Source organism: Volvox carteri (assembly GCF_000143455.1).
Source record: "Volvox carteri f. nagariensis unplaced genomic scaffold VOLCAscaffold_33, whole genome shotgun sequence".
Classification (NCBI taxonomy): Eukaryota; Viridiplantae; Chlorophyta; class Chlorophyceae; order Chlamydomonadales; family Volvocaceae; genus Volvox; species Volvox carteri.
The window spans coordinates 222830-247645 of NW_003307576.1; the positions used below are offsets into that span (position 1 = coordinate 222830).

The window sequence follows — 24816 nt, forward strand, 5'->3', positions numbered from 1 at the left end:
TTCGCTTGTGTAAAAGCTTTCTGCCAAGTCTTTCCATTTCTGAAGCTAAGTTTGCTACCTACGCATCCATACACACTAACATGCAGCCCAAAGCACATTCATCCATCTTCATCTCCCCTTTTCCCATTTGCTAATATTGCATCTCTTCATCACACGTTGGAGATGTACTGCCACCTAAACGAGTATGACGGAACCCACCCCATGGGTGTGCCGGTCTCTAGAACGCCGCACGATTTCTTTTAAGTAGGAGTCGAGCTGAAAAGATAAGCACGCGGGGAAAGGCATGACGAGCGGGCCCCTGCTGGACAAATTAAAAGACGTGGTCTCTTCACGGCTGCAAAAAAGGGAGGCTTTGTCATGGGGTTTTAGCCATGTACAACATCAGCCTCAGGTGAGTACATTACCATCGTCACCATCTTGAACGATTGATTGTGGTTACCTAAACAAAGAAGAAAGGGGCTAACCGATAGCTACGGCATAACGAGCACGGGCACGGCCAGTTGCCACTGGCCAACGAGGTTGAGGAAGATTACAAAAAACCAACCAGCCAACTATTTCCCCCCCCCCCAATCTGCCGATTCGAGCCACGCCCACGAGTCATAACAGCACCCACCGGCCATTGCACAAGGAGCGACAGAATGATCACGCAGAAGGTAATTTTTCATTCTTCCTCGACTTCCGTGAGAGGGAAGGTACAGCTACATACGGCATGCATATGCATGTGCAAACCCCCATGGGTTCCTATACATCTACACGCATGGATTGGATCCGTGCTTTAATTCATCTGTTCGCCTATTTCCTGCATGCGACGGCAATGGCAAAAGAAGGAAACAAGAAGACTGGCGGCTATTGGTGGCGACCTGTCACCCTCCTCGTGCAGCTCGTTCTTGCACTCCTATCTACGTATCCATCCACGTACGGCCGAGTGCCGACATATGTAAGACGTCCGGCTGTCGGTGTACCGTGCGCGCGGGCCGCACAGGTGCTAGTAATGGCGAAAACCTCCCACCATGGTCTGCAGGGGGGCGCTGCATATTTCTTATGTGTGTGTATGTGTGTGTGTGTGCTACACCCCAGTTGCGTTACCCAGAGACGTGTAACCATACGAGCCCATACGAGCCAGAGGCCCAAGAGCCACAGTTCGGCATATATATTTACACAGACACACACACACACACGAGCGCACCCAAGCAAAGTTATTGGGTACGCACTTAGGGTGGATATGTGAGGGGGCGACAAGATTTTGCGCTGCGACTTGTCGCCAGCTGAAAAGTCCCTAGTGAATACACGAGGAAGCGTCCTCGTACACCAGAGTGTTATCGGGACTGCCCATCCGTCCAAGGGACGGGGAAGGTGTGCTTACGACAGCAGACGAGACCGAAGGAGTCGAAGCCCAACAGCCAACGCCCTACCGCACTCGCAGGACATGCCTGCTAACAACCGGCATCTTATTCAACCATGTCATCATCATCATCATGACCACCACCGGTACTCAGTCACAAAAACCGCGAGCCTGGCGAACCCGGCATGTATCTGCCCTGGCGTAGTAAGCGAGGCGTAATTGCCATTTCCTAGACCGAGACCAAGCAAATGTAACTGGACAGACGTAAGGTTCGTCCTTCGCGTCTATCTGATGGTGGTGCAAACTCTAGCTGGAGCTACGTCACAGGCCAGCACTGATGCATCCTCGTCGGCAGCTTGGCAAGGAGTGCGCACGGCCAACATGACCACCACATGCACAAGTACATGCCGTCTACATGCCATCGTGACTAAAACGTCCATGGCAAAAACCGCGCGCGAGAGAGACAGTAAAAGATAAGGTAATAAAAATCGTTCCTAAGGCTAGTAATTCGCCTGCATGGATTCCGAGAGGACCGGGATGACGAGCTCCTTCAAGGCATCGCGAAGAAAGGAACTCGCGTGGGAGCACTCGCGTGCCAGTTCAAAAGCTCAATGCTCTGCTCTACCTGTGCCTGCTGCACCTATTATGATAGCACTCCAGCAACTGATCGATGCTTCGCACATACCGAGTGATCAGCGAAAAAACCGAGCCTCCATGCCCGCCACTCATAATGCACAGCACTCGGTAGCTATAAAACAGAGCGCGTGTACGGAACACGGCGATTCCGTACACCGTGCACCGGGCTTAAGAAATCAACCCTATTGCGCGCGTTAATGTATAACAACGCATTTCTGCGTGGGTGCCCTGCTCGCTCTCTACACGCCTCTCCATCTCGCTCAGCTGCATGCTGTCTGCAGTCTGGGGAAAATATGAAATAAGCTAATGGAGGCAGGAAGGCGAGCGGGAAAAAAATCATCCTGCGCGCATTAAAATGCAAACCGCTGCTGCACTTTGTGCCCACCTGCAAGCTGCTACAGACCTGCTACAGAAGGTCCTACGCTGTGTACGTGACGTATCACGCCTGCGAGTCCATCTATCTAATCTACTTTTTGCCCTCCTGGGAACTAAACCACCACGCTACCCTCAAGTACAAACACTCTCCATCTGCACACAGACATCAACAAACTCAGATGCTACAAGAGGTATGAGACGCGGCCCGCGTCCCACTCATCTAATTTGTCCTTCTAACGGACGACTATTCCCTAGCGCTGATGTCGATGATGTGATCATGATAACATCCTGTGGTATGGTCGAGATGATGAGAATGCCTATACCTAGAAAAAGATGAACAAACCGGTGGCATGCATGACAAGGACACAAAGCAAGGATGTACGGCAGCACAGCCGCGATTCACGCTGTTCTGTTTATTATCTTTCTTCGCCGGCTACCATGCACGTTGTTCCTATTTACCAAAATCCATCACCAGGAGCTATCGGCTCGGTAAGACCTTCACTAGGGCTTTATCTGCGGGCACCCGCAGCAGATTTAACATGCCAGAGCTCCGACCTGCCGCACTACGACGATGTCCCCAAGGGGTGGCCGGCGGAGCAGGGGTGCCGTCGCCCTTTCTCCCAAAAGCCCCTTTCATCGCCTTTCCATACGACGCCTTTCCCTCCTCCGCACGATCTATCCGCAACGCTCCCACGTCATGACCGACACCGTTTCGTGTTGTCTCGAAGTCGTCACGCTCAAAAGCTTCACGCGTGGGACCAACCTGTGTACTGCGTAAGAGGATAAGGAAACCAAGGGGAAACCCTCTCCCCTCCACTTGCACAACCGCTGATTAGTTGCGCTCATCTGGGGGATGCTGGGATAAGAATGTTGTCGCTTGCCGTAGACTGCTCCACGCCCATTACCGATGTCTATTACCGACGAAATTGGAGTGGAAGTAGGGATTGTCTGTACTGGGAGACGATTGATTTGAAGTGGAAGATGACGAATAACCTGTCGGCTGCTTCAGATCACTAGCTTCATGCGCGGCCGCTTTGCCAACCGACCCACATCGTACGGCCGACCCAGGTCGTACAGCTGACCCACACCGTACGGCAATTTCAAATTGTGGGGCTGACCCACATCGCACGATTGACCTACATCGCCACCGGGAGCAGCCTGTCGGGGGCCGAGTGCGCTGACGTCATGGTTGAAGGGCACGCACAACCCGCAAGCTTGGAAAGCTTCTGCCACTGCTGCGAGGTCGAGAAAGCCGGCCGTTTCATGGGCGAGCTGCAGACCTCCCATGCGTGCAGCCCACAAGGCCAGGCCCGCAGCTTCTTGCGCTTGAATGCCAGCCGAGAAGGCTACGGCGGGATTCCCATCCGCAGCTGCATGAATGGCAGCGACTGAAGCCATAGAAGATTGATGTTGCTGGTGTCGCGCGAACGTCTGCGCCAGCTGCGTGAGGACGGTCATGGCTTCTGCGGCCTCTGCGATGAGCAGCTGACCACCCGGCGTTGTCACAGCTGCTGCTACAAAAGTCAAAGCTTCGGTGGCTTCTGAAATTGCACTTGTCAGGTTGTCCAGGTTTGCTGTCTCCAGACGTTCCGACCCGGCCATGTCCGCAGCCCGACGTGCCCGACGCAGCTGAGCCCGAATAGCCTCTAACCCAGCTGCCAATGTAATGGCTTGGAGTTCATACAGGCTTCCCATTTGGCAAGCATCTTTGGCCGGTGCTTCCAGTCCAACGAAATCTCCAAACGGCAATGACTTCGCGCCCAAATTTCCGGTGCTCTTCGCTGCTACACCGAAGCACCGCCGGCAACGCTCAAGCTGTAATAATATCAGCTTGCTTCCCGCATCCATGGGTCGGTCGTTGCGAGGCTAGGTCCTGTGCAGGGCCAGCGTGAAATCCCACTTACTCCCAACCGAAGCTCGATTAGCGACAGTTGAATCTACTTGGTCTATTAGGTTGGCAATATTCATAAGATGTTCCTGCTTTTGGTGCTCAGCCGTGTCACTGTGCGGCGCTGCTGGAAATCGGACCGGTTCGGCGGTTCCACGTTTTGTACGATTACGCGCTTTCTTTCAGGTGTTCATGCAAAGCTTATCATAATCCACAATTGTGCGACACTAGTATGGGAAATTGATTTAATTTGGCAAGGAAAATGACATATAGCCAGGGCGAGTAACAATATCAGAAACGCGTTTGCGCCTTCCTCAGCGCAAGCTCTTCACCTAACACTTTCAAAAACAGGTTTCCTTGGCAGTTTCGCGAGCGAGGGGGGAGGCGGTAAGTGCTCGGATAGAACAGCGGCACGGGATAGTCTTGTATGACCACAGATCGCGTAGCTAGGTTTTAAATATTGCGATGGACTATCCATTAAGAGGTAATACAGAACTACTATGGCTGTACCCAATCCGGTCACTTACAAAAATACAAAATTTAGTGAAGAACCCAGCCCGCATAGCTCCGACCCTCAGGACCTCGGGCGTGCCAACAGCGTAAAGGCGGCGAACACGCTCTGGGTTTCCCTTGGCATTTTCTGAGAATCCGGGCTCCCGGCGATGGGTCTGCGGCGGAGCCGCAACGCGCACCCCGCATGCGGAGACAACCGCCGCCAGCCCTGGACAACTTCCAACTGCCCAGCCCCGTGATCACGTCTGTCCGTGAATTCAAGCGAGGGAAGGTGGCTGGAAGAACGCGCGAAACGCGCAAATACATTACCATTACCGCTGTCCATGCTTGATGCGGTGAATGCCGATGATATTTCGGGAGCAGAACTCCTGTCACAGTCCCTGCGGACACGGACACGGACAGACCACCGTCTCCCTCCCACGTATTGACTCTGCAAGGTGGAGGTCGCTGGAAAACAGTCCTGTTCCACATGATTAAGATTGAACTCGTGCAATCAGCCGTTGCCGGGACCCCCAAACAGCGTTGCACGTTCCCCACTGTACGACCACTCACAACAATGCGCACCCAAGCTAACGGCGCGGTGCAAAACAGGCGCGATTCAACCTCAGTGGCTAAAATCGCTCCTGGTCGCTTGGGGGTGCACATCTCACAGCAGGCTCAGGGCCAGGCTTTCAGAATCCTCCAATCCAGAGCAGGGGGCTCAGGTTAGGTCCGAGTAGCGTCGGGCACGGAACGTGTCATCCATTCCGTCGGTTGCTAAAAACGACATCATGATTTCGCTAGCTGATTTAGAGGATAATTTGTTGTTACGTTTTTACCTTCGGGACTCAGGAGGCGAGAACGATCACGTGTCGGCAGGTCTTGTCAGTTGTCAAAACTTGGCTTAGGCAAGCGTTGGGGCACATCACCACGCGGCTCTGTGCATGTATTCCCAGGCGCCCACTGTCTAGGTGTTAACGGTTTATAGATACAGAAGACGTGACTGTGGGCTGCAGAGCCATGCCAGCAATACAGGATTGCTCGCCTCCCTTGGTCGGTTGGTCTCCCTTCTGTCCCAATATGTCCTAATGTGGCCCGTCACAAGAATATTCCCAGCGGCATTCATGGTCGTGATGCGAATGTTATAAAATTTTTATTTTTCTGTACATCGATATTAATTATGCCATTGATGAATCCTTACTCTCTGTGCAGTATGATCCGTTGAAAGATTTCATAGGACATTTTTAGAAAGTTCCACGGTAATTGATGGCTATTCCATTATTCGATAGTTAATGTCTCGATCACACTTAGCCAACTGATCCGCCTCAATCGCATTGCGGCTGCCCATTTCCGACAAGCGCAACAACACTATGCATGTATCTATACAAGCAAGCACAGAGATGCACCTATAAAGAGCTTTTGCCGTGAATCCATTGAATGCGCTGAAGTCGCGTTCGGTCCTGTTCGGTCAGGCGTACTTTTCGGGACTTTCGAAACCGCCATAACAGTTGGCGAGGCTGAGCTTACAGCACCGCGCCTTCAAGCGAGAAGCAACCGAAAATCAACCAAAGCACAGATATCCTTGCGGTACTAATTCATTACGCTGCGCAGCATGGTGAGCCATGGTACCGCCATGTGCACGTTTAAGGAGCGACAGGATTCTTTTTACAAGGACTTTATCAATTCCCACACCAGCAACGTGCCAGCCACGTTATCCACCAGCGGAGCCAGTAAGAAGAATTGCACCCAAGAAAGGTTGCGAAAAGCTTTCAAGATCCCGGCAGTGTACCAAAATTAAGTACAGAAACGAATGGCCAGCTATAGCGCAAACAAGTACACACAGCACAGGAACAACTTCCGAGATTCCTAGAGTCTTGAACAGTCGGGTCATCCAAGACAGGCTTGGGATGTCGAACAAGGCCTATACATGCTTATTCGATCCGAAGCCCTACATGCCGAACAGTGTGCAGGCCAATGCGCATTCACAGATAGATAAAACCATCACAGCACATGTTAAAACCCAATAAGTGCACACAGAACTACATAAGGCGCACATCCCGCCATGATACGGTACGTAATCAGTCGGGATGCCAGACTGAAAGCCGCCAGGGTACGATAGTCTGTCTGTACGACTAAACTGGCCTCCGCTCTAGGGTCGTACAAATGCATGTGTCCACCTGCTGTACTTATTATTGCGGCCTACAACCTACCAGCATGCACCGGCGGCAAAGTCCCTTTCACAGCAAACACAAATATGCCTAAATTGTGAGAGTTCACTACAATAAAATACTATATGTCGTACAGACCCCGGCAGGCAAGCTTGCAGTTTGAAAAACTCAGCCAAAAACTTAGTGGGTCGGCTACAGATTCACGATGTCGCAGCATTTAAAAGGACAGTTTGGATATCGGCTTTGTACGCGTGCCAGCTTGTATGTTACCTTAAACGTACGAATGTACACTTTACTAACCATAAATCAATGGGCGTGGCCATCCGTCTACAAAGTAACAACCTACGGGAAACATAACTGAGCTCCGGTCTGTCCTATAACATATTTTCCGGGATCAAGAACGGCGCCGAATAAATGACTTATTGCAAACCAAGTAACCGTTCTGAGACATACCTAAAGCAATGTGCTGCATGTTTTCTTAGCCCCAGTCGGCCCTTTCTACTTGCCATCAGCCTTAGCTCCGCGTCGGCCCTCACCTCATCGCCGACGACACGCCGACAAGCACTGCAGGATGCCGACAACGTACGACTTATATGTACGACCGCATGTACCGCATATACGACACGCATTCCGACATACAGCCTGGAATAACATTCGCGCCATTCCACGCTATAATCACCTACAGCTCTGGACTATAAACCTACACCTACACTTCTACACATGGACCTTTGTAACCCATTGTCCTCCTGGACTACGCCGACGCTACTAGCAGACCATATCAATTCTCTAGCAAAAGCAAGCTTGTTACTCCAGAAGCATGAATGAATGATTGTTGGTGTTAGCATTCTGACAGTATTTTTTTCAGTTCTACTAATTTGAAGTAGTGGAATCAATTTGGCTACGCTAGCTAGGGCGAGTATGTATATCGTCAGGCAAGCAGTAGAATGAAGCAAGTAGGAAGTCATGCAGGGTCATGCCGACTACACACGCCGAATGTTGTTGTTGCTGCTGCTGCTGCTGCTGCTCCACGCCCCCATGCGTGGAGAACCGGCGCTGTGCTGACGACTCGCCTGGTGCTGACCAAAGGGAGACGAAGGCGACCTCGTCGTCGCCATCAACGCCGACGCCGTCGTGGACCGCATAAAGTTCGGCCGCGAGCTGCCGCTGCCGCCGCCGCCTGCGCCAGCAACTGTCCTCTGTTGCTGTTGCTGCTGGGGAGATGACGCCGCGCGCGGTGACTGGGGCAACTTCGACTGCGGCCACAGCCGTTGCTGCTGGGGCTGGGGCTTCAAGTCACCCCGTCGTTGAGGGTGCGGAAGCACCTGGGCAGGCTGCGGCTCCTGCGGCTTTGGCGGCCGTGGCGACCGCCGCGACTGAGTACGCTGCTGCCAGTAGACATCGAACTCAAGCCACTGAACTTGCAACTCCTGCCATTTAGATTCCAATCGCCGCTGCGCCAAGGTTGCCGTGGCGCAATTCCTCCTCCTTCCAACGGAAACGGGAGTGACGCATGGCTTGAGCTCATCGACATCATCCCGCGCCGGGACCGGCGCTGAGGCCATGACCGGCGCCGGCGATGGCGGCGGAGGCAACAAGGACGGCGCAGGGACCTTGGTGGCAAGGCGCTGCAAGTAGCAGTCAAGGCGACGGCTTGGCTTCACCTCTACTTCCGACGGCATCGAGTGCGACGGCGACAGCGAAAGTTTCAGCATGGGGAGTCCATCCTCTGAAGATGAAATGAACTCCAAGTCGGCGGCGACCGAAGAAGACAGATCGCCGCCAGACGCCAACAGATATCCGTCGGCGTCAACAGTACTGTCAGAATCCAAATCCGAGTCGTACAAGCAAGCGTCCGACGCGGTGGCGCAGGCGGTGGAAGCGTCGACAGAAGCATCGAACGAGGCGTCCACGTCAAGGATACCGGCATTGACAATGCCGGGGACAAATTCAGGACTCCGAGGGTCATCCTTCTCTGATGAACCGTTCGCGACGCCAAAAGCCGGGGTGACCCAAAAAAAGTCCTCTTCAGCGCCGTCGCCGTCGTCAAAACTGCACAATGCGGCCGTTAACGCCACGGAATCCAGCGCAGGCACAATGAGCTCCAGTGAGGGCCAGTCCACCACCGCCGCCACCACCGAACCAGCAGCAGCAGCAGCACCATCACCAACGCCGCCATCCGTAGGCATGGCAACGCCGCTGGCAATAGTAACAAGACAGTCTGAACCGGCTTCTATAATTTCGCCAAGTGAGGCGCGGGCACTGATTAAGGCCTGCTGATGGTATGGTGGCTGTAGCTCCTGATGCTTCGTGGCGGAGAAGTCAAGGTCTGCAAAGCTAGTGTAGAATGGCGTACCGGTGGAAATGACAACTGCATCGGCATCGCCTTCGGTTTTGTCGTACACGGCAACGGTTTCAAAGGCGTTGTGTTCAGTCGTACTCGCACGAGAAATGCAGTTCTGGCCTGGGGCATTTGCAGCCACGGGAATAACTGGCGAGCTGTCGTACAAGCCATGCCACGCGTCGTACATCAAGGCCATGGCTGCAAGCTGGCCCTGTACATCATAGAGCAACAGGTGACCGATAAAGGTAGGGGATATAAATAAGAATGCCGCAATATTTCACGGTTCTAAAACGACAGCTTAAGGCAGTAACACGGCGTGGGGCATGTGAACAAGTGTAAACGCGTAAGGGGAGCACGTTTACATGATTATGGTTAAGTTGTAACATTAATGCATTTCTAATATATTTCACAACCGCGCTGCATCATAGCTAGTTCCACGCCGGGAAACTCACGATTCCGTTATATTGTGTGCGCGGTGCTGCACAAACATGTCGGCGCCCAACAGGGAGGGCAGCAGGGCACCCTTCCTGTGCGGTGCTCCATCTGGAAAGCGAGTCATCCGCGGTAATTTTCAGACAATTTCACTTCGACAGCATTAAGCACACAGCATCGATCTTCCGACCAAGCCTAAAGCACTTCCCGAGGCGTCCCAACGCTTTAAACTTGTCCACAGCTGCTCTGCTTTAATACCTTTCCAACCCACCTTGCCATCAAGGGCCCGGATGCTCGCCCACCAACTTGCCAACTCCATTACTTCACCATTGCTTTCTGAAATGACAACGTTGTCGTCGGCTTCGGAAGGATACCTGGAGAACGAGAGTCATGTATATGGGATCGCGGTTAAAAATTTATTTGCGAACTGTTACCACGCTCCGGCAACGCCCTGTCAGTTTACAAACCCTCTATCTCCCAGCCGAAGTGCTAACGGGAACCGAGCAAGTGAACGTAAAATTTATCCCCCAAACCTTGATATAATCAAGGTTTATAGTTTATGCTACGAACCGATGACCCCATCCGTCGGTGAGCTTTGAAACGCAACGAGACGCGCACTTCAAAGGACGTCCAAGAGATTCCAACAAAGCTCAGGATACAATCCGCCTCTCGGCATCGAAGCCTAGATCACGATGCTCACCGGTGGCCGGTATTGCAAAGCATCCCACTGATGTTTTGCCAAGCGCCGGCTGCCAGGAGCAAAGCGTCATCCGCGGTGGAAAGCACCGTGGATAGAGCATCATATTTAAAGAATGATGATGGTAGCCTGGGGAAAATAAAACAGCTCAGGGTGATAGTTCTTCGCTTACTGTGCTGGCGGTTAAGCAAAAGAAGGCGTGCGCCCGGAAGCCAGACCCCAATACATACTTGAATGCCGATAGATGATATCGTTCCATAGTGTTACTACGGCTCATAATGCTTGCAATTCGTAAATCCAAGCCCAAGGGAACCTCTTGGCCAAAACGACATATAATTTTTTACATATAAGCTACGACAGGACAATCACAACTGCTCTTCCCTTTTCTCTTAAAATTCCTAGTTTAGTCTCAATTGGAAGGCAAGGCAAGTACGTTCTGTTGTGCTTGCTCCAGAACCGCAACTGTGGTTTAACAAAAGGTTTTGCATACGCAAAGCCATGGAAAAATCCACACACCTGGCGTTAACTAAAACTATAACCTTATACGTCCGCGTCCATGAATTTGCAAGAGCTTCGGGGTTTCTTTTTCCGCTTGTCGGTGGAAAGCAGTTGCAAGGGGTCGACAGGAAGCGGGGATAATACGACAAAGACAGTTGCGGGGGAGTATGGAAGGTGAGGGTTGGCAGAAACAACACCCGTGCCCCATAAGCCCCTTTTGTGAACCTTTTAACTGTGCTGTGGGATCAGGTTGCAGAGCTGATGTAACATTATGAAGTATTAAGGCATGGGTGATATGACTTGGGCCCTAATTCGAGAAGGTTTAGGAGGACATCGACGACATTAACCTTCTTCACCGACTCGATTACCGGCTAGTGCACGATTTCACCACTCCGCCGACATCGATTGACGGGCAAGGAGTACACCAGAGCAGCAGACCTGTAACAAGTGGTGGGTCCTAGCTCTCAGGCTTGACCAAGCAATCACAGCAGGCATAACGGTTTTGCGATTTCTCGCTCGCTACGGTTGCGGCTTTGGAGCGCCTTCGCAACCGCTCTTTCCAAATGCTGCAAGGAAAAACTATTTTCCGGGCTTTACCGCTCAATCCTTTCTGAATTTCAGGACAATCCTAATGAAATACCACGCCTTTTGCCTTCGTGCCTTGTCAGTGTCTCTAAATCAGCATGGAGCAACATTCTGACTTTTCGAGGACAAGGTCGGAGATGCCTTTCGCGACCGAGTAAGCTCTCGCCTAATTAACAAATCACCTGACCAATGACGATGGCGTCTCCTCTCCTGGAACTGCTGCGGGCTGCTAAGCTGGCGGACACAAAACCTGACTTTTAACCTGAAAAACCTTTGCGGACTCTGCTGCAGAGCGACTTCATACTCCATCAAGATCGATGACTATCCAGCAACTAACAATTATCCCTTCAACGTGGCGCCTTGCCCTCGGGATTGCGGCTGCGAAGCGAATATCGACAGCAGCAATTCTACGTAGGTTGAGGCCATATTTCCTTTTTGGACCAGGGTGCACATATAACCAGATCTCTCTCCATATATAAAGTAGTGGAAATCATGTGCAGAGCATCATAAGCATCAATATCTAGATGCGGTCTGCCTAGCGTGCTTTCAATCTTACCTAAAACTCGCTCCCATGTGCAGGGTCCTGCTGTTTGCTGCACGCAGGTCTGATTTCCCGGCGGGCGGCCGTGTGCACATATCTGGGAGCCGTCGTGTTGTGGAAGCCCTGGCAAGCCGGTGGGCAGAAATCCTGGATCTGGACTCGAAGGCGGAGGTAAGACGGAAGCACTGATGAAGAGAAAGAAACCCAACAGTATGCAACGCAAGCAGATGCAAATTGCTGTCATTATGGCGCCTTAAATATCGATCACACTGCCAGCAGCTCCACTGAGTTTCGATTAGCACTTGTTTGTGCATATGCACTCGGAGGATAGGAGAGTGCATGTTTGAAACACCTTAAAAAAACCTTAAAACCCTAAACCCTCACTGAGGTTTAAGGGAAGCTTGGATGGCATGCCTGACAGCCGGCGCGTTCTTTCAAGGGAGGTCGCGCTCCAGGAAAGGCATGGCTTTCAGTTTTCAGTTTATCGACCTGTATTGCGTTGTGTGAGGGTCTTGGATGCTACATATGTGGATACCTCTCGCGTCCGAAGTCGTTGGGAAGGCAGGAAAGGCGGAAAAGGCAGAGAAGGCAGTGAAGGCAGAGAAGGCGGCCTGCATAGTAAAACCCTGGTAACATCATTGTCGTTGTTGGCGGGTGTATCGAGGCGCTGTTGTGCGGTGCAATCCAGTCCACGCCTATGACCCGTGCGAGTGTTGTGTTTTTCATTCAACTTCTACTATTAGCGAAAATAAATACATAAATCAGTAAGTAATGCAGTCTTCCTCTATCTCATCGATACCGTGAAAAGATAGTGAATGGAAAGAATGTTGAGAAGAACGGATATCGACAAGAGGTAAATGAAACGAGTGGTGAACGTTTTGGCTTCAGTGTTTTTTTTTGGTAATATATAACTTTTTTGGGAATAAATGGGGGTCTGAGCCTGGAAGAAATGGAATCGTCACCCATGCCGTGGTGTGAAAAATCATCTTCCTCCATTTCTCTATCTCTGGTATTTGCTTCATTCGCCAGTGGTTTGTCGTACCCTCCTCTTCACTTGTCTTTCGCTCCCTCGCTCTCCCGCTGCAGTTCCACCCAGCCGCCGTGCTGCATGACATAGTCTCCTGGGCCATTGAGGAGGTTGCGGCCTTGCACGCGTACGAACGAGAAATCTCCACGTTATCACTGAACGACATGTTGTACGGCTCACCATGCGACTTGTCTGTGCCGTACACCTCACCAAATGTGTTTCACCGGTCGCCAGTCTTACATGACCACGTTTGTCCTTGGGCAGCTGAGCTTACCTTGCCGTACGCCAACTACTTCAACCGCCTTCACGGTCGCCGTTGGGACTTTGCCAAAACTGGCAATACCGCTAATGCTAATTATCTGCACATGGGCCTTTCCTCGCAGCAGCAGCAGCAGCAACAGCAACAGCAGCAGCAGCAACAAGAGGTGCAGCAGCACCAGCAGCAGCAACAACATCTTTTGCTACAATTAATGCAGCTACACGAGCAGCAGGATCAGAAGAAACACGAGCGACATCAGGTACATCTGCCGCCACTAGAGGGAACCTCCAGCTGTTTCAACGGCTGCTCTGCAGCACCTGACGACTCCGACTCTCTGCGGGCCTTCGGCAGCGACATCCTCCCGGACGGCGACAACAGCGCCGCCTTCGTCAGCAACAGCTTTGGGAACAACAACAACAACACCGAGAAAGACGAGGAGGAGTTGTTTTTCTGGCTAGCCGATTTATTTCCTATGTACGGCAAGATGCACACCCAGGCCGCTGCTGCTGCGGCCGCTGCCACTGCCGCCACTACCGCCGCTGCCAAAGGTACCCCGATGGCGGCAGCATCCCGCAGTGTTTCCTTCGTTAGCCCTGACCCGCCGGAAGGCGACGGCGACGTGGGCAACCTTTTGGGGGACCCAATGGATGTCGACGTGGACGTGGGAGTGGCATTCGACGTGGACTTGGACGGAGTGGAAGCGTCATCTCCCACAAATTCGATTGGCGCTGGCAGCGCAACCCGGACAGTTGCGTCGCCGCGCATTGACTCGCCGCAGTGGCCGGGAAGGGGCGGGGGGACGCAGTTGGCGCCGCCGTCGCTGACGCCGCCGTCACAGCCGCGACGAATGCCTTCAACGGCGCAGACGCAGGGGCCGCCGTCGTCGTCACCGTCGCCGCCGCTGCGTCGGTCTCGGGAGCAGTCTCGGCCGCCGCCGTGGTCGTGGTCGGTTTTGCCGTCTGAAGCCGCATCCCTGGCACCTCGTCCTAAGCGGTCGCCTAGACCATTAACGAGTCACCTCGAATCGATGAGGCGGCCATCAACACTGCTGCATGTGCCGCCGCAACGGGAGCCAGTGCGGCGATTGGAGACGCCGTCACAGCGGCAGCAGCATCCCTCGCCGCAACGGCAGCACCTGCAGCGGTTCGAAACGCTGCTGCCGCAAGGGCAGAAACCCAACTCATCGCCACCACAGTCGCAGCACACGTTGCGATCCGAAGTCGCGATATCACACCGCCAACAGCCATCGCCGCCGCAGCAGCAAACGCGGCCGCAGTCACAGCGGCAACGATCTTCTCAGCCACAGCACCAAGGACGGCTCCCCCAGCGAACCCCAGGACAACAACCTGAATGGTCATCACATGAACAACAGCCGCCGTCGTCGCAGCCAATATCGCCGCGACCGCTACAGGCACCGCTACAGCCGCCGCCGTCGCAGCTACAACCCCTGCTGCGTCCGTCGCCGCGGATGCCGCACGCGCAGCCTCAGGTGCAGCCGCCATCCCGGTGGCTGCAACCGGAAGTGCTACAACCAACACGGTACCACCCACAACTGAAACCGCCGCTGCCCTCGTTGCGGCAGCCGCCCAGGCCGCAGACGCAGCTGACGCCGCAGACGCGGCTGGTACAACAGCATGCTGAGCCGCCGTTACGTCAGCTCACCAAGCAACCCAAGCCGTTACCTCAGCCACACAAGCTGCCGCAGAAGCAGCAGATTTCGCAGCATCGTGTTCCGTGCTCCGAAATGCGGCCGCAGCGGCCGTCACAGCTCGATCAGGGGGTGCGAACGAGAGCCTCGACAAGTACTGAGTCGCGCCCGAGCTTCATGCGGCCAACGGCCTCTTCCTGTGCCAAGTCACGCAATGTCACAGCTGTCGCCGCGGATTTGGCGGGGCATGAGGAGGTGCGGCTGTGCTGCAGGACTTGCTCACGTCGCGTGTCGGTGTCCCATTAGTTGCTGAGTGCGATGCCGCACTGATTCACGCTGGGTGGCACATGTGACCAGTGCGGTTGGAAGCGGTTGGGATGGGGGTTGAAGCGGTTGGGATGGGGGTTGAAGCGATTGGGCATTGGCCCTCCGCGTTTATGGAGTCGTACATGTCAGGGATCGCCGGGTACTGCAGGCTGTTGGCAAGGAGGTGGCGGGAGATTTCTGCGGGCGACCATTGGCATCTAGAAAAATGTTTTGACCTGGATAACCGGCTGTCGTACGTCATGGACACATGGACTTGGGAGATAGGAAAGGAGAAATCCGCACAGCTTTGGGGGCGGTTTGCGGGCCCGTTGGTGTAGATCGCAGCGCAATGCTGTGTCGTACGGTTGGCTGGGGACGGTTGACGGGCAGTTGGCAGGCTTGCATGTAATGCCCGCTACGGCAGTAGCAGCAGCAGCAGCAATAGAGCATGATGAAATTGTTCTGACGGCGGGAGGCGATGACCCGCGATGGTGCTGGTGCAGGTGATGGTAATGGCTGGGATGGTTGAGTGCTTGAAATGGCTGGTGGCTGGTGGCTGGGGGCGATTACCTGGTGGCAATAATGGCATCTACGGTCCGGAGGATTTACTAGGACGATGATGATGATGATGATGATGATGATGATGATGATGATGATGATGATGATGATGATGATGATGGTGATGATGATGATGATGATGGCGGCGGTGGTGGTGGTTGTCGTAGGGGCCTTATAACGTTCCACGACTTCCTGCGCTTGCTAGTGGTTTTTGAAGTGACGTGCTGGTCTGGAGGTGACGTGATGCGATGAACATGGATCGATACGGAGGGAAGTCTTGGCATTGAAGTACAGCATGGTATCCTACCTACGAAGCGTCAGAGGATGATGGCCGGCAGTACATGTACGTATGAATACGGAAGCCGATTCGGGGCTGATTCTTTTACAGGAGCGGACGATTCGTAAAGCAGTACGAAGTTGCAGTATTGGTGCTGTTCGCCTGAAATACACGGTCATATTGTACAACTCCGAACCGGTGCAAGAAGGGTACTTAGATGCTAGACGTCGCCGTAGGTACGTAGGTACAATATCTAGGTAAATTTTAGGACATATCGACATGCCTGGATTTTGTTTGCGGTCGTTTCTTTAGCACTAGGCGCCCTAGGGCATGTCTTGGAAGGGAGATGGCGGTCTGTCTCGCTAACGAGGTAGAGCTGGCTTGTATTGGGGCCTGAGGACATTGTGATGGCGACATTGTGATGGTGATGGTGACGGAGATGTCACCATCACCGTCACCATCACCATCACCACCAACTACTACCTCCTGAACGTATCCGGATATTTTTATTTGGATATTTTTGTCATCTTTTGGTTTGTGTCTTGGCTTGTGGATCGCTGAGAAGTACTTGCGACTCCCTTGCTAGGATGCATTTAGGAATAATCCCATCCTGCTCGTACGATGTACGGCAACGTACTTGACGAGGCAGATGATGGGCCGACTACGACGGCGGCATTGACTGATTAATATTTGGAGGCATACCTTGGGCAGTATAACCCTGTACCTTGCGAACGGCGGGCACGCGTGCATGTGGTGTGAGTGTTTCAGCGTGAGGAAAAAATGAGCACTACTGGTGAACTGCCGACAACCAGTTGATGGCGATTTCTGAGACTTTCACGCCTCACGCTTGGGACGCTTCCAGCCAGGTTTTGTCTAGCATTAGTCGGACAACGCCGTGTAAGCGTACACTCGTACAGCTAACCGCCACGCCTTTCCGCCAAAATTTCACTCGCGGCCTCTTTTCACTCGGGCATGTTCCCTCTAAGCCATCCTGTTGCACAATAGTGGGGTCATTCCGGAATGCAGTCTAGGGCCACGTGAGTCGCATAATGTTTCGTATTTTACTGGTGTGGTGTACGTTACAGCGCATAAGTTCAGGTATGTGAACCAGAAGTGAATGATGCCGCGTTGGGTCATAAACCGTCAAAGCTGTCATTGCGGGCAGTTGAGGGCACCCTGTTTTGACCCGTCGGTGCATTGCTGGCAAGTGTGTAATGTCAATGATAAAGACAGCGGTATTGTTTACTAGCAATCAGGATGTAGATGAGGGCGTGCCGCAGTATAATGTTTGGACTGTGGCACCCTGGCGCGTTTTCGGCGTTTTCCGTTGCATTCCGTTTCGAGAGACCGCTGGGAAACCACATTTTAACGGTAGTGTATTGTAAGTTCGCTTTACCCGAAGCACTGAATCAATAATTTTTTGCTTCTAACTTCATTTTTATCCGCCTCCACTTTACCTTTTCCGTAGGTTGGGTGTATCCTTGCGGATGGTCTCCGGCGTACAGATGCTCCTTGGCTTCAGCAACTAGGTAGCTTGCTTATCATCGAATGTGTTAGCTTTGGCGTATTCGCCGGAATTAGAAGAAGTAAAGACAAGAAGCCATATAGGCTTCTGGCCACTTCTGGTTCTAGGGTTGTTCCTGTCATGCCAAACATTATAACTCATCTGGTTCAAAAGGAAATGTATATGCATACATTGAAAACAAAAGTTTAGGATGAAATAGTCACAAGCTGCTTACTTTAACGACACCCGGAGATTCTAAAAGATCAGCGCGGGAAGGTAGTTGCTGCATAGGTACAACTCGCAACGCACCCAAAAAAAACAAGACTTAGCATCGATAGATAAAAGTACAGTATCTTGAAAATGCCATAAATGTAATAGTATACCTTGCCGCTCCAAAACGAGGGCATATGCCAGAGTACCACGAAAGAACATGCGGCATCATCCCGTGAAGGGCTACTTTTGACGTGACTATCAACGTGCTATTATAAGAGCACTCTATTATTCCCATGTGTTGAGGCCGGCTTCCAAACCTTGCTGGCAACGGCCAAGGCTTTGTAACACCACCACAAGGGAGAAACTTGCGTCTTGAGCTTCCGCGACTGAAGCTCTTCAAGTTTTCAGTTTAACCCGCTGATCTCATCCTGCGGGGTTTCAAGGGGAAAAGGCCGCGAGGATGGACTCTCGCGTCTCCGGCGGACTCCAGGCGTCAACCAGCCGCTCAGTTGGAAGGCAAGTGATGAATCGTGGAGTCCCTGGAATGCCTGGCAGAGCGACGAATGAGTCGACGCAACGGTCAAGCTGGTTGCTGTGTCGCTCTGTCTTCGATTCGCGAGAAGTAAGTATCTCGGGACTATTTCCTCATTGCAATCCAGCTCATTGTTAAATCTGCTATCTTAAACTCATTCCCCTACAGGGCTTTAAAGCTTGCGGCTTACCACAGGGTTTTCCGACGCCCGACATTACCGGTCAGGTGCGCGATCGGCGCTGCAAAACAGTGCCTTTTCTTTAACAAATCCCTTCTGGCTTTCTTGAATCCAGTTCTTAAGCTCGCGCCTTGTTATGCTTTCCGGTTCTGTCGCTTGAATCACGCATCATCATCAACATACGACGCTCGCAGGACTGGCGAGCTTTTCGCGCGCATTTGGTGGCTTGGGAGCATAGTGCTCGTCGTGCAGCGGAGCGCTCTTCCCAGCTGCAGAGGCCTCCTTATCCTCCTCTCGTGTCCGGAAAGAGCTGGGCCCATCCACTCGCAGAGCCCGAGGCGGGGTGCCTGCTACTTGCACGCCAGGACAACATGAGCTGGTACACGGGATCAGTAATCTTAATCGCTTCCCACGGTAAGTGGATCAATCAAGTAGGTGATGAATATCGCTTTTCCATGACTCATCACTTACTGATGTAAAACCGAGACTTGCCATGCCAGGGCAGGGGAACGGCACACGATATATACCAACCTAAACGCTTTAGCGCAACTCGCAACTGAGACCCCAAGCCCTATAGCGAATGGCACACATACCCGAATCAACTCGTAAGCCCGGGCATACTGATAATCTAAAAGCAAGATCTCTTGTTACAGGTTGGTAACCCATTCTTCCTTTCCCACCTTCCCCTCCTTCCCACCTTCCTTTTCCTCCTTCCCCCTCCTCCTCCCCCCTGCCTCAGCATCCCACCATTCATGCCTATTTAAGCCACGCGAGCACATCCACTCGTCTGCTGGCCGCATCTGTGTCGGCACCTACCTCACGTCAGCCCTTGCTTCCCTCCCCCGGTCCCCTCCCCTCTGCAGACCCACGGGTCGGTTCCGTGGGCTACGTTCTCAACAAGCCCGCCAACCTCACCCTAGGGGAGCTGAAACTGCTGGAATCGGTCCCGGGTAAGTGAGTGACAGCGGAGGGGGGAGGGAAGAGTTTGGACGACGGGCGGTGTGTGTGTGTGTGTTTGTGTGTGTGGAGAGAGGATGCCAGGCGAGGAGAATGAATCTGGGAGACCCGAAATGCAGGTGGGCCGATATGGGGGTTTAGGTTTTTTTGTGATTTCTTATCCCCCAGAACCCTAGAATCCTTCGGGAAAAGCCCTAAAACCCCCCCGCTACCCCCCTCAGGTTTCCAAGAGGCCTTTGGCAGCCAGCGGATGCAGCTGGGTGGTCCTCTGTACCTCGACCGAGTGGCTCTGTTGCACCGCCTTGTGGGTCTTAGAGGCAGCCAGAAGATTGCCGAGGGAATGTACATGGGTAAGAGAGGGAGAGAGGGGGGAGGACGGAGAGACATACACACGCACACACGCACACGCCACATACACACGAACACACACGCACACTCCCCCACGCTACACACCGCCACACCTATCCTAAGGGAACGGCGCGGAGGTAACTCGCTCATCATTTGCCGGAGGGACACACACTCTCCGGGCACTTGTGCAACTTCTCCTACCTCCTCCCCTCCCCTCCCCCCTCCCCACCCCTACCTCCTCCCCTCCCCCTTCCCCCTGCCCCCACCCTCCCCTCCCCCCTCCCCACCCCTTCCAAAACCCATGATGAGTTCCAGCTCATCAGCACTTCCCCGATCCTCCTCAAGACGTCATCGGACGCCCAGCTCCCTCATAACCGCACTCCCCCCGTGCACTCGGCAGCTTACCCCCAAACCCGTCCCGACCCCAACCACCCGCTCGGTCGATCAGGCGGCCTACCAGACGCCATTCGGCTGGTGACCGCGGGAGTCCTCCGGCCTCAGGACTTCACCCTCGTGCTGGGGATGTGTGGCTGGCGGCCGGGGCAGCTGGTGGACGAGGTGGCGGCAGGCTGGTGGCACCTCATCTCCGCCAGTCCCGACCTGGTGCTTCCATCACCCGCATCCCCCAGGAGCGCGAACACCGCCACCGAGGACTGTTCCAACGAGGGCACCATCGCCACCAACACCACCAACACTTCCTCGATGGGGTGGCCCGAGGGACCTCGTTCTTCCACGTCCTCCCCTTCTTCCGCCTCCCCGCCCTCCTCCGCCTCCTTGAAGAGTCGTGCCGCTGCCGGTTGCTCGTCCTCCGCCGCGTCCCCCTCGTCCGCGTTGTCCTGTTCGCGCGGGCGACTTCAAGAGCATCGGGAGGAGCCGCCGCCGCCGCAGCAGCAGCAGCAGCAGGAGGGGGAGGAGGAGGAGGACGAGGAGGAGGGGGCCTTGGAGGTGCAGCGACGGCGGTGCATGGAGGCAGCGGAGGGTGGGCAAACGCCCAGCAGTAGCAACAGCAGTAGCAACAGCAGGAATGCTGGCGGTAGGAGTAGCAGTAGCAGTAGCAAGGGCAGTAGGCGGCGCTCTGGTAGTGCTGAGTCGGCGATGTACAAGCGGATTGCGCGGCTGGCCGTGAGGGGGGCGTGAAGAAGACACGAGACATTTTGGGGATGGAGGCCCAACGAGGGATGTTGATGTGTTTTTATGTCTTCAGAGAACGTCCTAGACGTGTTTGAGGAGATCTTTCTTTCGTTATCTTCTGCACTGTTGCCGTACATTACTGGGAATTGTTGGTAGTGCTGATGCAATGCACTGCCATGCACTTCGTTCTGGTGTGGCACGGCAGCAAGGTGGTGATGCTTGCCTTGCATGTATTATGGTAGTTGTTTTCATGCGTACTGCTGCTGCTCGTATGCCGTACATCATGTGTTGTACGATTCAGGGTTTCTTGCGTGGGAACACCAACGCGGCGTGTGCACCTGAAAGGGAGTGCGCCGATGTTTATGTGAGGTTTGGGGATTTTTGATTTTTGAGATATCCTGCATAGGTTCTTTCAGGCCTGTTGCCTGTTCAGGCATGTCTGTAGGGCTTACTTGCAGAGGGAGGGTGCAGGCGTGTAGGCGACGTAAGTTTGACCCAGCCTCTGTCTGCTAGGTGATGAGGGGGACTCTAACGCCAACACAGCCTAATGTTGCAACCCCGGGCTTTGGCTGGTATCGGACTGGGCTGGTGTGCAGACTGCTCTCTTTTACAGGTTTAGGCGGTTGACCGTTGACAGTTCTTCTGTTTTGTTTTGGTGACGCGGAGCAATACGATTGTTAATGTTGACGATGTGACGAAGGGATTGTTGCTGTATAGTTATTAGTTGTTGTTGTTGTCGTCAGGCGAAAATGAGAGAAAAGAGGAGTTCTGAAGTTATTGCTTTCTTGCATGTCTGGAATGGTGCTGAGTGATGTAGTGAATAAGTGAATAAAGACCGTTGTACGATGGAATGCAAAACCCGTTTGGTGTCGTGCTTTTAACCGGCAGCAAGGAGAAGGACGATGCGCCGCCCAGCACCCAGCTGCACTCGTTTAACCACAAAACTGTTTAGGGGAGAAAAAGGAGGAGTAGAGGTATAGGAGGACCTTGTGCATGGTGCGCGCAGGGCCAGGCTCCTAAGTCATGTGCATGTGGCGGTTACACGGAGGTCAATTCTGGTAGTGGTGTAACGTGTGAGGGGAGGAGCGAGTGGAAAGCGAGCGGCGCGGATGTGCCGTACTTTTCTGTACGGTAAATTATGTATTTCGGCTATTTGTCGCTGCCTGCTTGCTGTATGGCCTTTGGTATGTCGCAACAGTGCACCGTGCGCTTGCTTGATCAGGAAATCCCGCAGTCGTGCAGGAAATTACGGAAGAGGAGATACATTTTATAATAAAGAGGACATTGGAAAATGGAAAGAAGGCAGGGCGTTCTGTAAGGCTGTCGTTTGGTACCAATAATAGAAAGGAGAAAGCTTTTGATTTCTTGTAAGCTCTTGCAGGCTCGTGGTCGCAGTTGCCCATTTCCACCACTCCACTTCAATCTGGGCCGCATTTATAAAAGAAGGACGACAGAAAATAACAAAGGCATGCGAGGCTAGTGAGTACCCTCCGAGCTCGACGCGATTGTCTCCTGCGGGAGCCCGTTATCGAGGGATCTTGACCTGTTGAGGAACGCACGTGCGGGAAATCCAAATTTAATCTTATCTTGTTGCCGTACTACCGTATACTGCCGTACTAGTAAATCCGACCCCCTGAAGCCCCGGGACCTTGGTTCATGAGGATTGGATGGAGCCACAGGCAGGTGGACATCGCACGTTAATTAATATGCATCCTCAGGCATTTAGGCATTGGTCATTAACGGCTTAGGGGTCGTGATGAGCTGTGGGTTCCTATACAAGAATCAGTGAATGGGGCGTCACCTAATGACCAATTGCAGCGGATGAACATGGGTGGGAATAGTTTACCGAGACACACACACATACAGACATACACACAGACATACACATAGACATACACACAGACATACAAACAGACATACATACATACATACACACATACACACACATACACACACATACACACACATACACACACATACTCACACATACTCACACATTCACACACAGACACACACAGACACACACAGACACACACAGACACACACAGATACACACAGACATACACACAGACATACACACAGACATACACACAGACATACACACAGACACACAGACATACACACACATACACGGTCTGGGTCTGGGTCTGGTCTGGGTTAACATTTCTGCAATTAGGTCCTGGGTTCTATTCCCGGGGAAAACCCAGCATTAGTCCGGAGCGCGAGATTATGGCTAGCTGCTGAGATGTAGAGGTGAGGTCACAGATGATGGACCAGATTCGCACGCTGGATTGGTGGCGATTGCCGAACCCTCCGTCTCTTCGGATGTTCGGGTGAATGGATGAGGAGGGGTCCCTGAAGGCTGGATCCGCCGCCTTGGACTTACAGTTCGTATGGCGAAGACAGTGTGGTAGTGGTGGATGGTGCTATAAGGTGATAAATCGTAGAACTGACAATGTGATAAAGCGGCCCAGAAGCCTCCCACTTCACCACATTACATTACATACACGAACCTTCACCGCACGTCAACCTGCTGGCCGTGGTTAACAGATCACATCATGGGGAGAATCCTTTGTCAGGGCTACGGGCTACATACGTTGCGGAGCAGGATATCGTGCAGGGTTGGGTCGCGACTTGGAGATGGACAATGTCGAGATGACCGAGGGGGGTACTCAAGACCCACCCTTTACTGCATCCCTCCCCTCCCGCGGCCTCGCCGGGTTTACTTGCATACGGACATCACCCCCTAGAGTCTCCAGAAGGCTCCAGAAGTATCAGAGCTTTCTGAGACGCTCCAAAGCTTTTTGAGCCGATTCTGACATGAGCAATAATGAACACATTTCAAAGGCGCGGACACACGCCGAGCCGGCCCCCATGCGGTCACCAAAGTGCCCGCTCGTGGAGATGAACACGCTACAATTACAAGTTACAAGTTTCGCACACAAGTGCGGGTGTGTCCGTAAAAGCCGGGGGGGCCATGGACGTTGTATTGGTATTGATGCGGGTACGCGGGAGGTCATCTTCATTCTCCCTCGTTCGCTTCAGGGCGAAGCGCCTTAGCTGGTGTTTTTTGAACTTTGCATTGTTTTGTTCATAAAAGATCATCTCGTCCCTTCTAGGAAAACACAAATCAAATCGTGAAGCGCGAGGCCTTCGGCAACACGGCAAGCAGACGCAATGGTCAAGGAGGATATGGTCGCGCATGTTGCATGTGCCATTTGCATGACGAAGTCAACTGCATGTCCTTTACACATAAAGACGGCACCGTTTGGACTCGAATTGGGCACGAGAGGCGTTGACGCGACCTTGACCTGACGGAGACCTATGGAGACCGGCGAACTTGCTAGTATATATGCTCATACGAATTTGTCAGCTACAGGCGAAATGCCATACAATATGGAATGTTAAAGGGTTTCAATATTGCGCTTTAGCGGTGGGGGGAGATATTACGTTCGGTCGTTAAACACGCACGGCCACACGGCGGGGGGCAATCCTGCAGGGCGGGGACCGCCCAACAAAAACAAAAGCAAAAAGGATAAGATGAGACACACATACAGACACACATACGACACATCTGGCTTAGGATTCACCCTAAAACCCCTTTATATATAATGCTCTCTAACCTCTCATTACATCCAAACAAACATTCATTCGTGCGCGCATTCATTTTTCTTCAGCTAATTAAATATGATGGTTCGCGACGGTCACATGCGATTGTGACTAAATAACACTAATAACAGCCATGCTCGCTGTCAGCATGTACGTAATGCAACATGCGCCCACAAATAATAAACGTGTCCTACACCAGTCCTACACACACTCCCGTCGTTCGCCTGCTTTAACCGGAAGGAAACAGCCATAACAGCCAAGTCGAAGGCTCAAG

The 24816-nt window shown here is 52.9% G+C and overlaps 3 protein-coding genes across 3 annotated transcripts; 1 reads left to right on the forward strand and 2 right to left on the reverse strand.

The window, feature by feature from the left end:
• Window positions 1-3358: 3358 nt before the first annotated feature.
• On the reverse strand, window positions 3359-4048 carry VOLCADRAFT_93659 (uncharacterized protein; the record flags this gene model as incomplete). The annotated part of the gene is made up of 1 exon (XM_002952967.1): window positions 3359-4048. One exon carries the CDS (start codon window positions 4046-4048, stop codon window positions 3359-3361), a length of 690 nt encoding a protein of 229 aa, XP_002953013.1.
• A 3833-nt stretch (window positions 4049-7881) lies between these two features.
• On the reverse strand, window positions 7882-10733 carry VOLCADRAFT_105733 (uncharacterized protein; the record flags this gene model as incomplete). Its single annotated transcript, XM_002952968.1, has 4 exons — window positions 10602-10733; window positions 10375-10500; window positions 9946-10048; window positions 7882-9453 (listed from the first exon to the last, which is right to left on the reverse strand). The coding sequence occupies exons 1-4, from the start codon at window positions 10646-10648 to the stop codon at window positions 7882-7884; spliced, it is 1848 nt and encodes a 615-aa protein (XP_002953014.1). The 5' UTR covers window positions 10649-10733.
• Window positions 10734-10927: 194 nt separating this feature from the next.
• Window positions 10928-20939, forward strand: VOLCADRAFT_93661 (uncharacterized protein; the record flags this gene model as incomplete). The annotated part of the gene is made up of 11 exons (XM_002952876.1): window positions 10928-11043; window positions 11746-11865; window positions 12058-12166; window positions 13082-13191; window positions 13858-14356; window positions 14864-15184; window positions 18488-18544; window positions 18692-18911; window positions 19361-19447; window positions 19676-19804; window positions 20251-20939. 11 exons carry the CDS (start codon window positions 10928-10930, stop codon window positions 20937-20939), a joined length of 2457 nt encoding a protein of 818 aa, XP_002952922.1.
• Between the last annotated feature and the right edge of the window lie 3877 nt (window positions 20940-24816).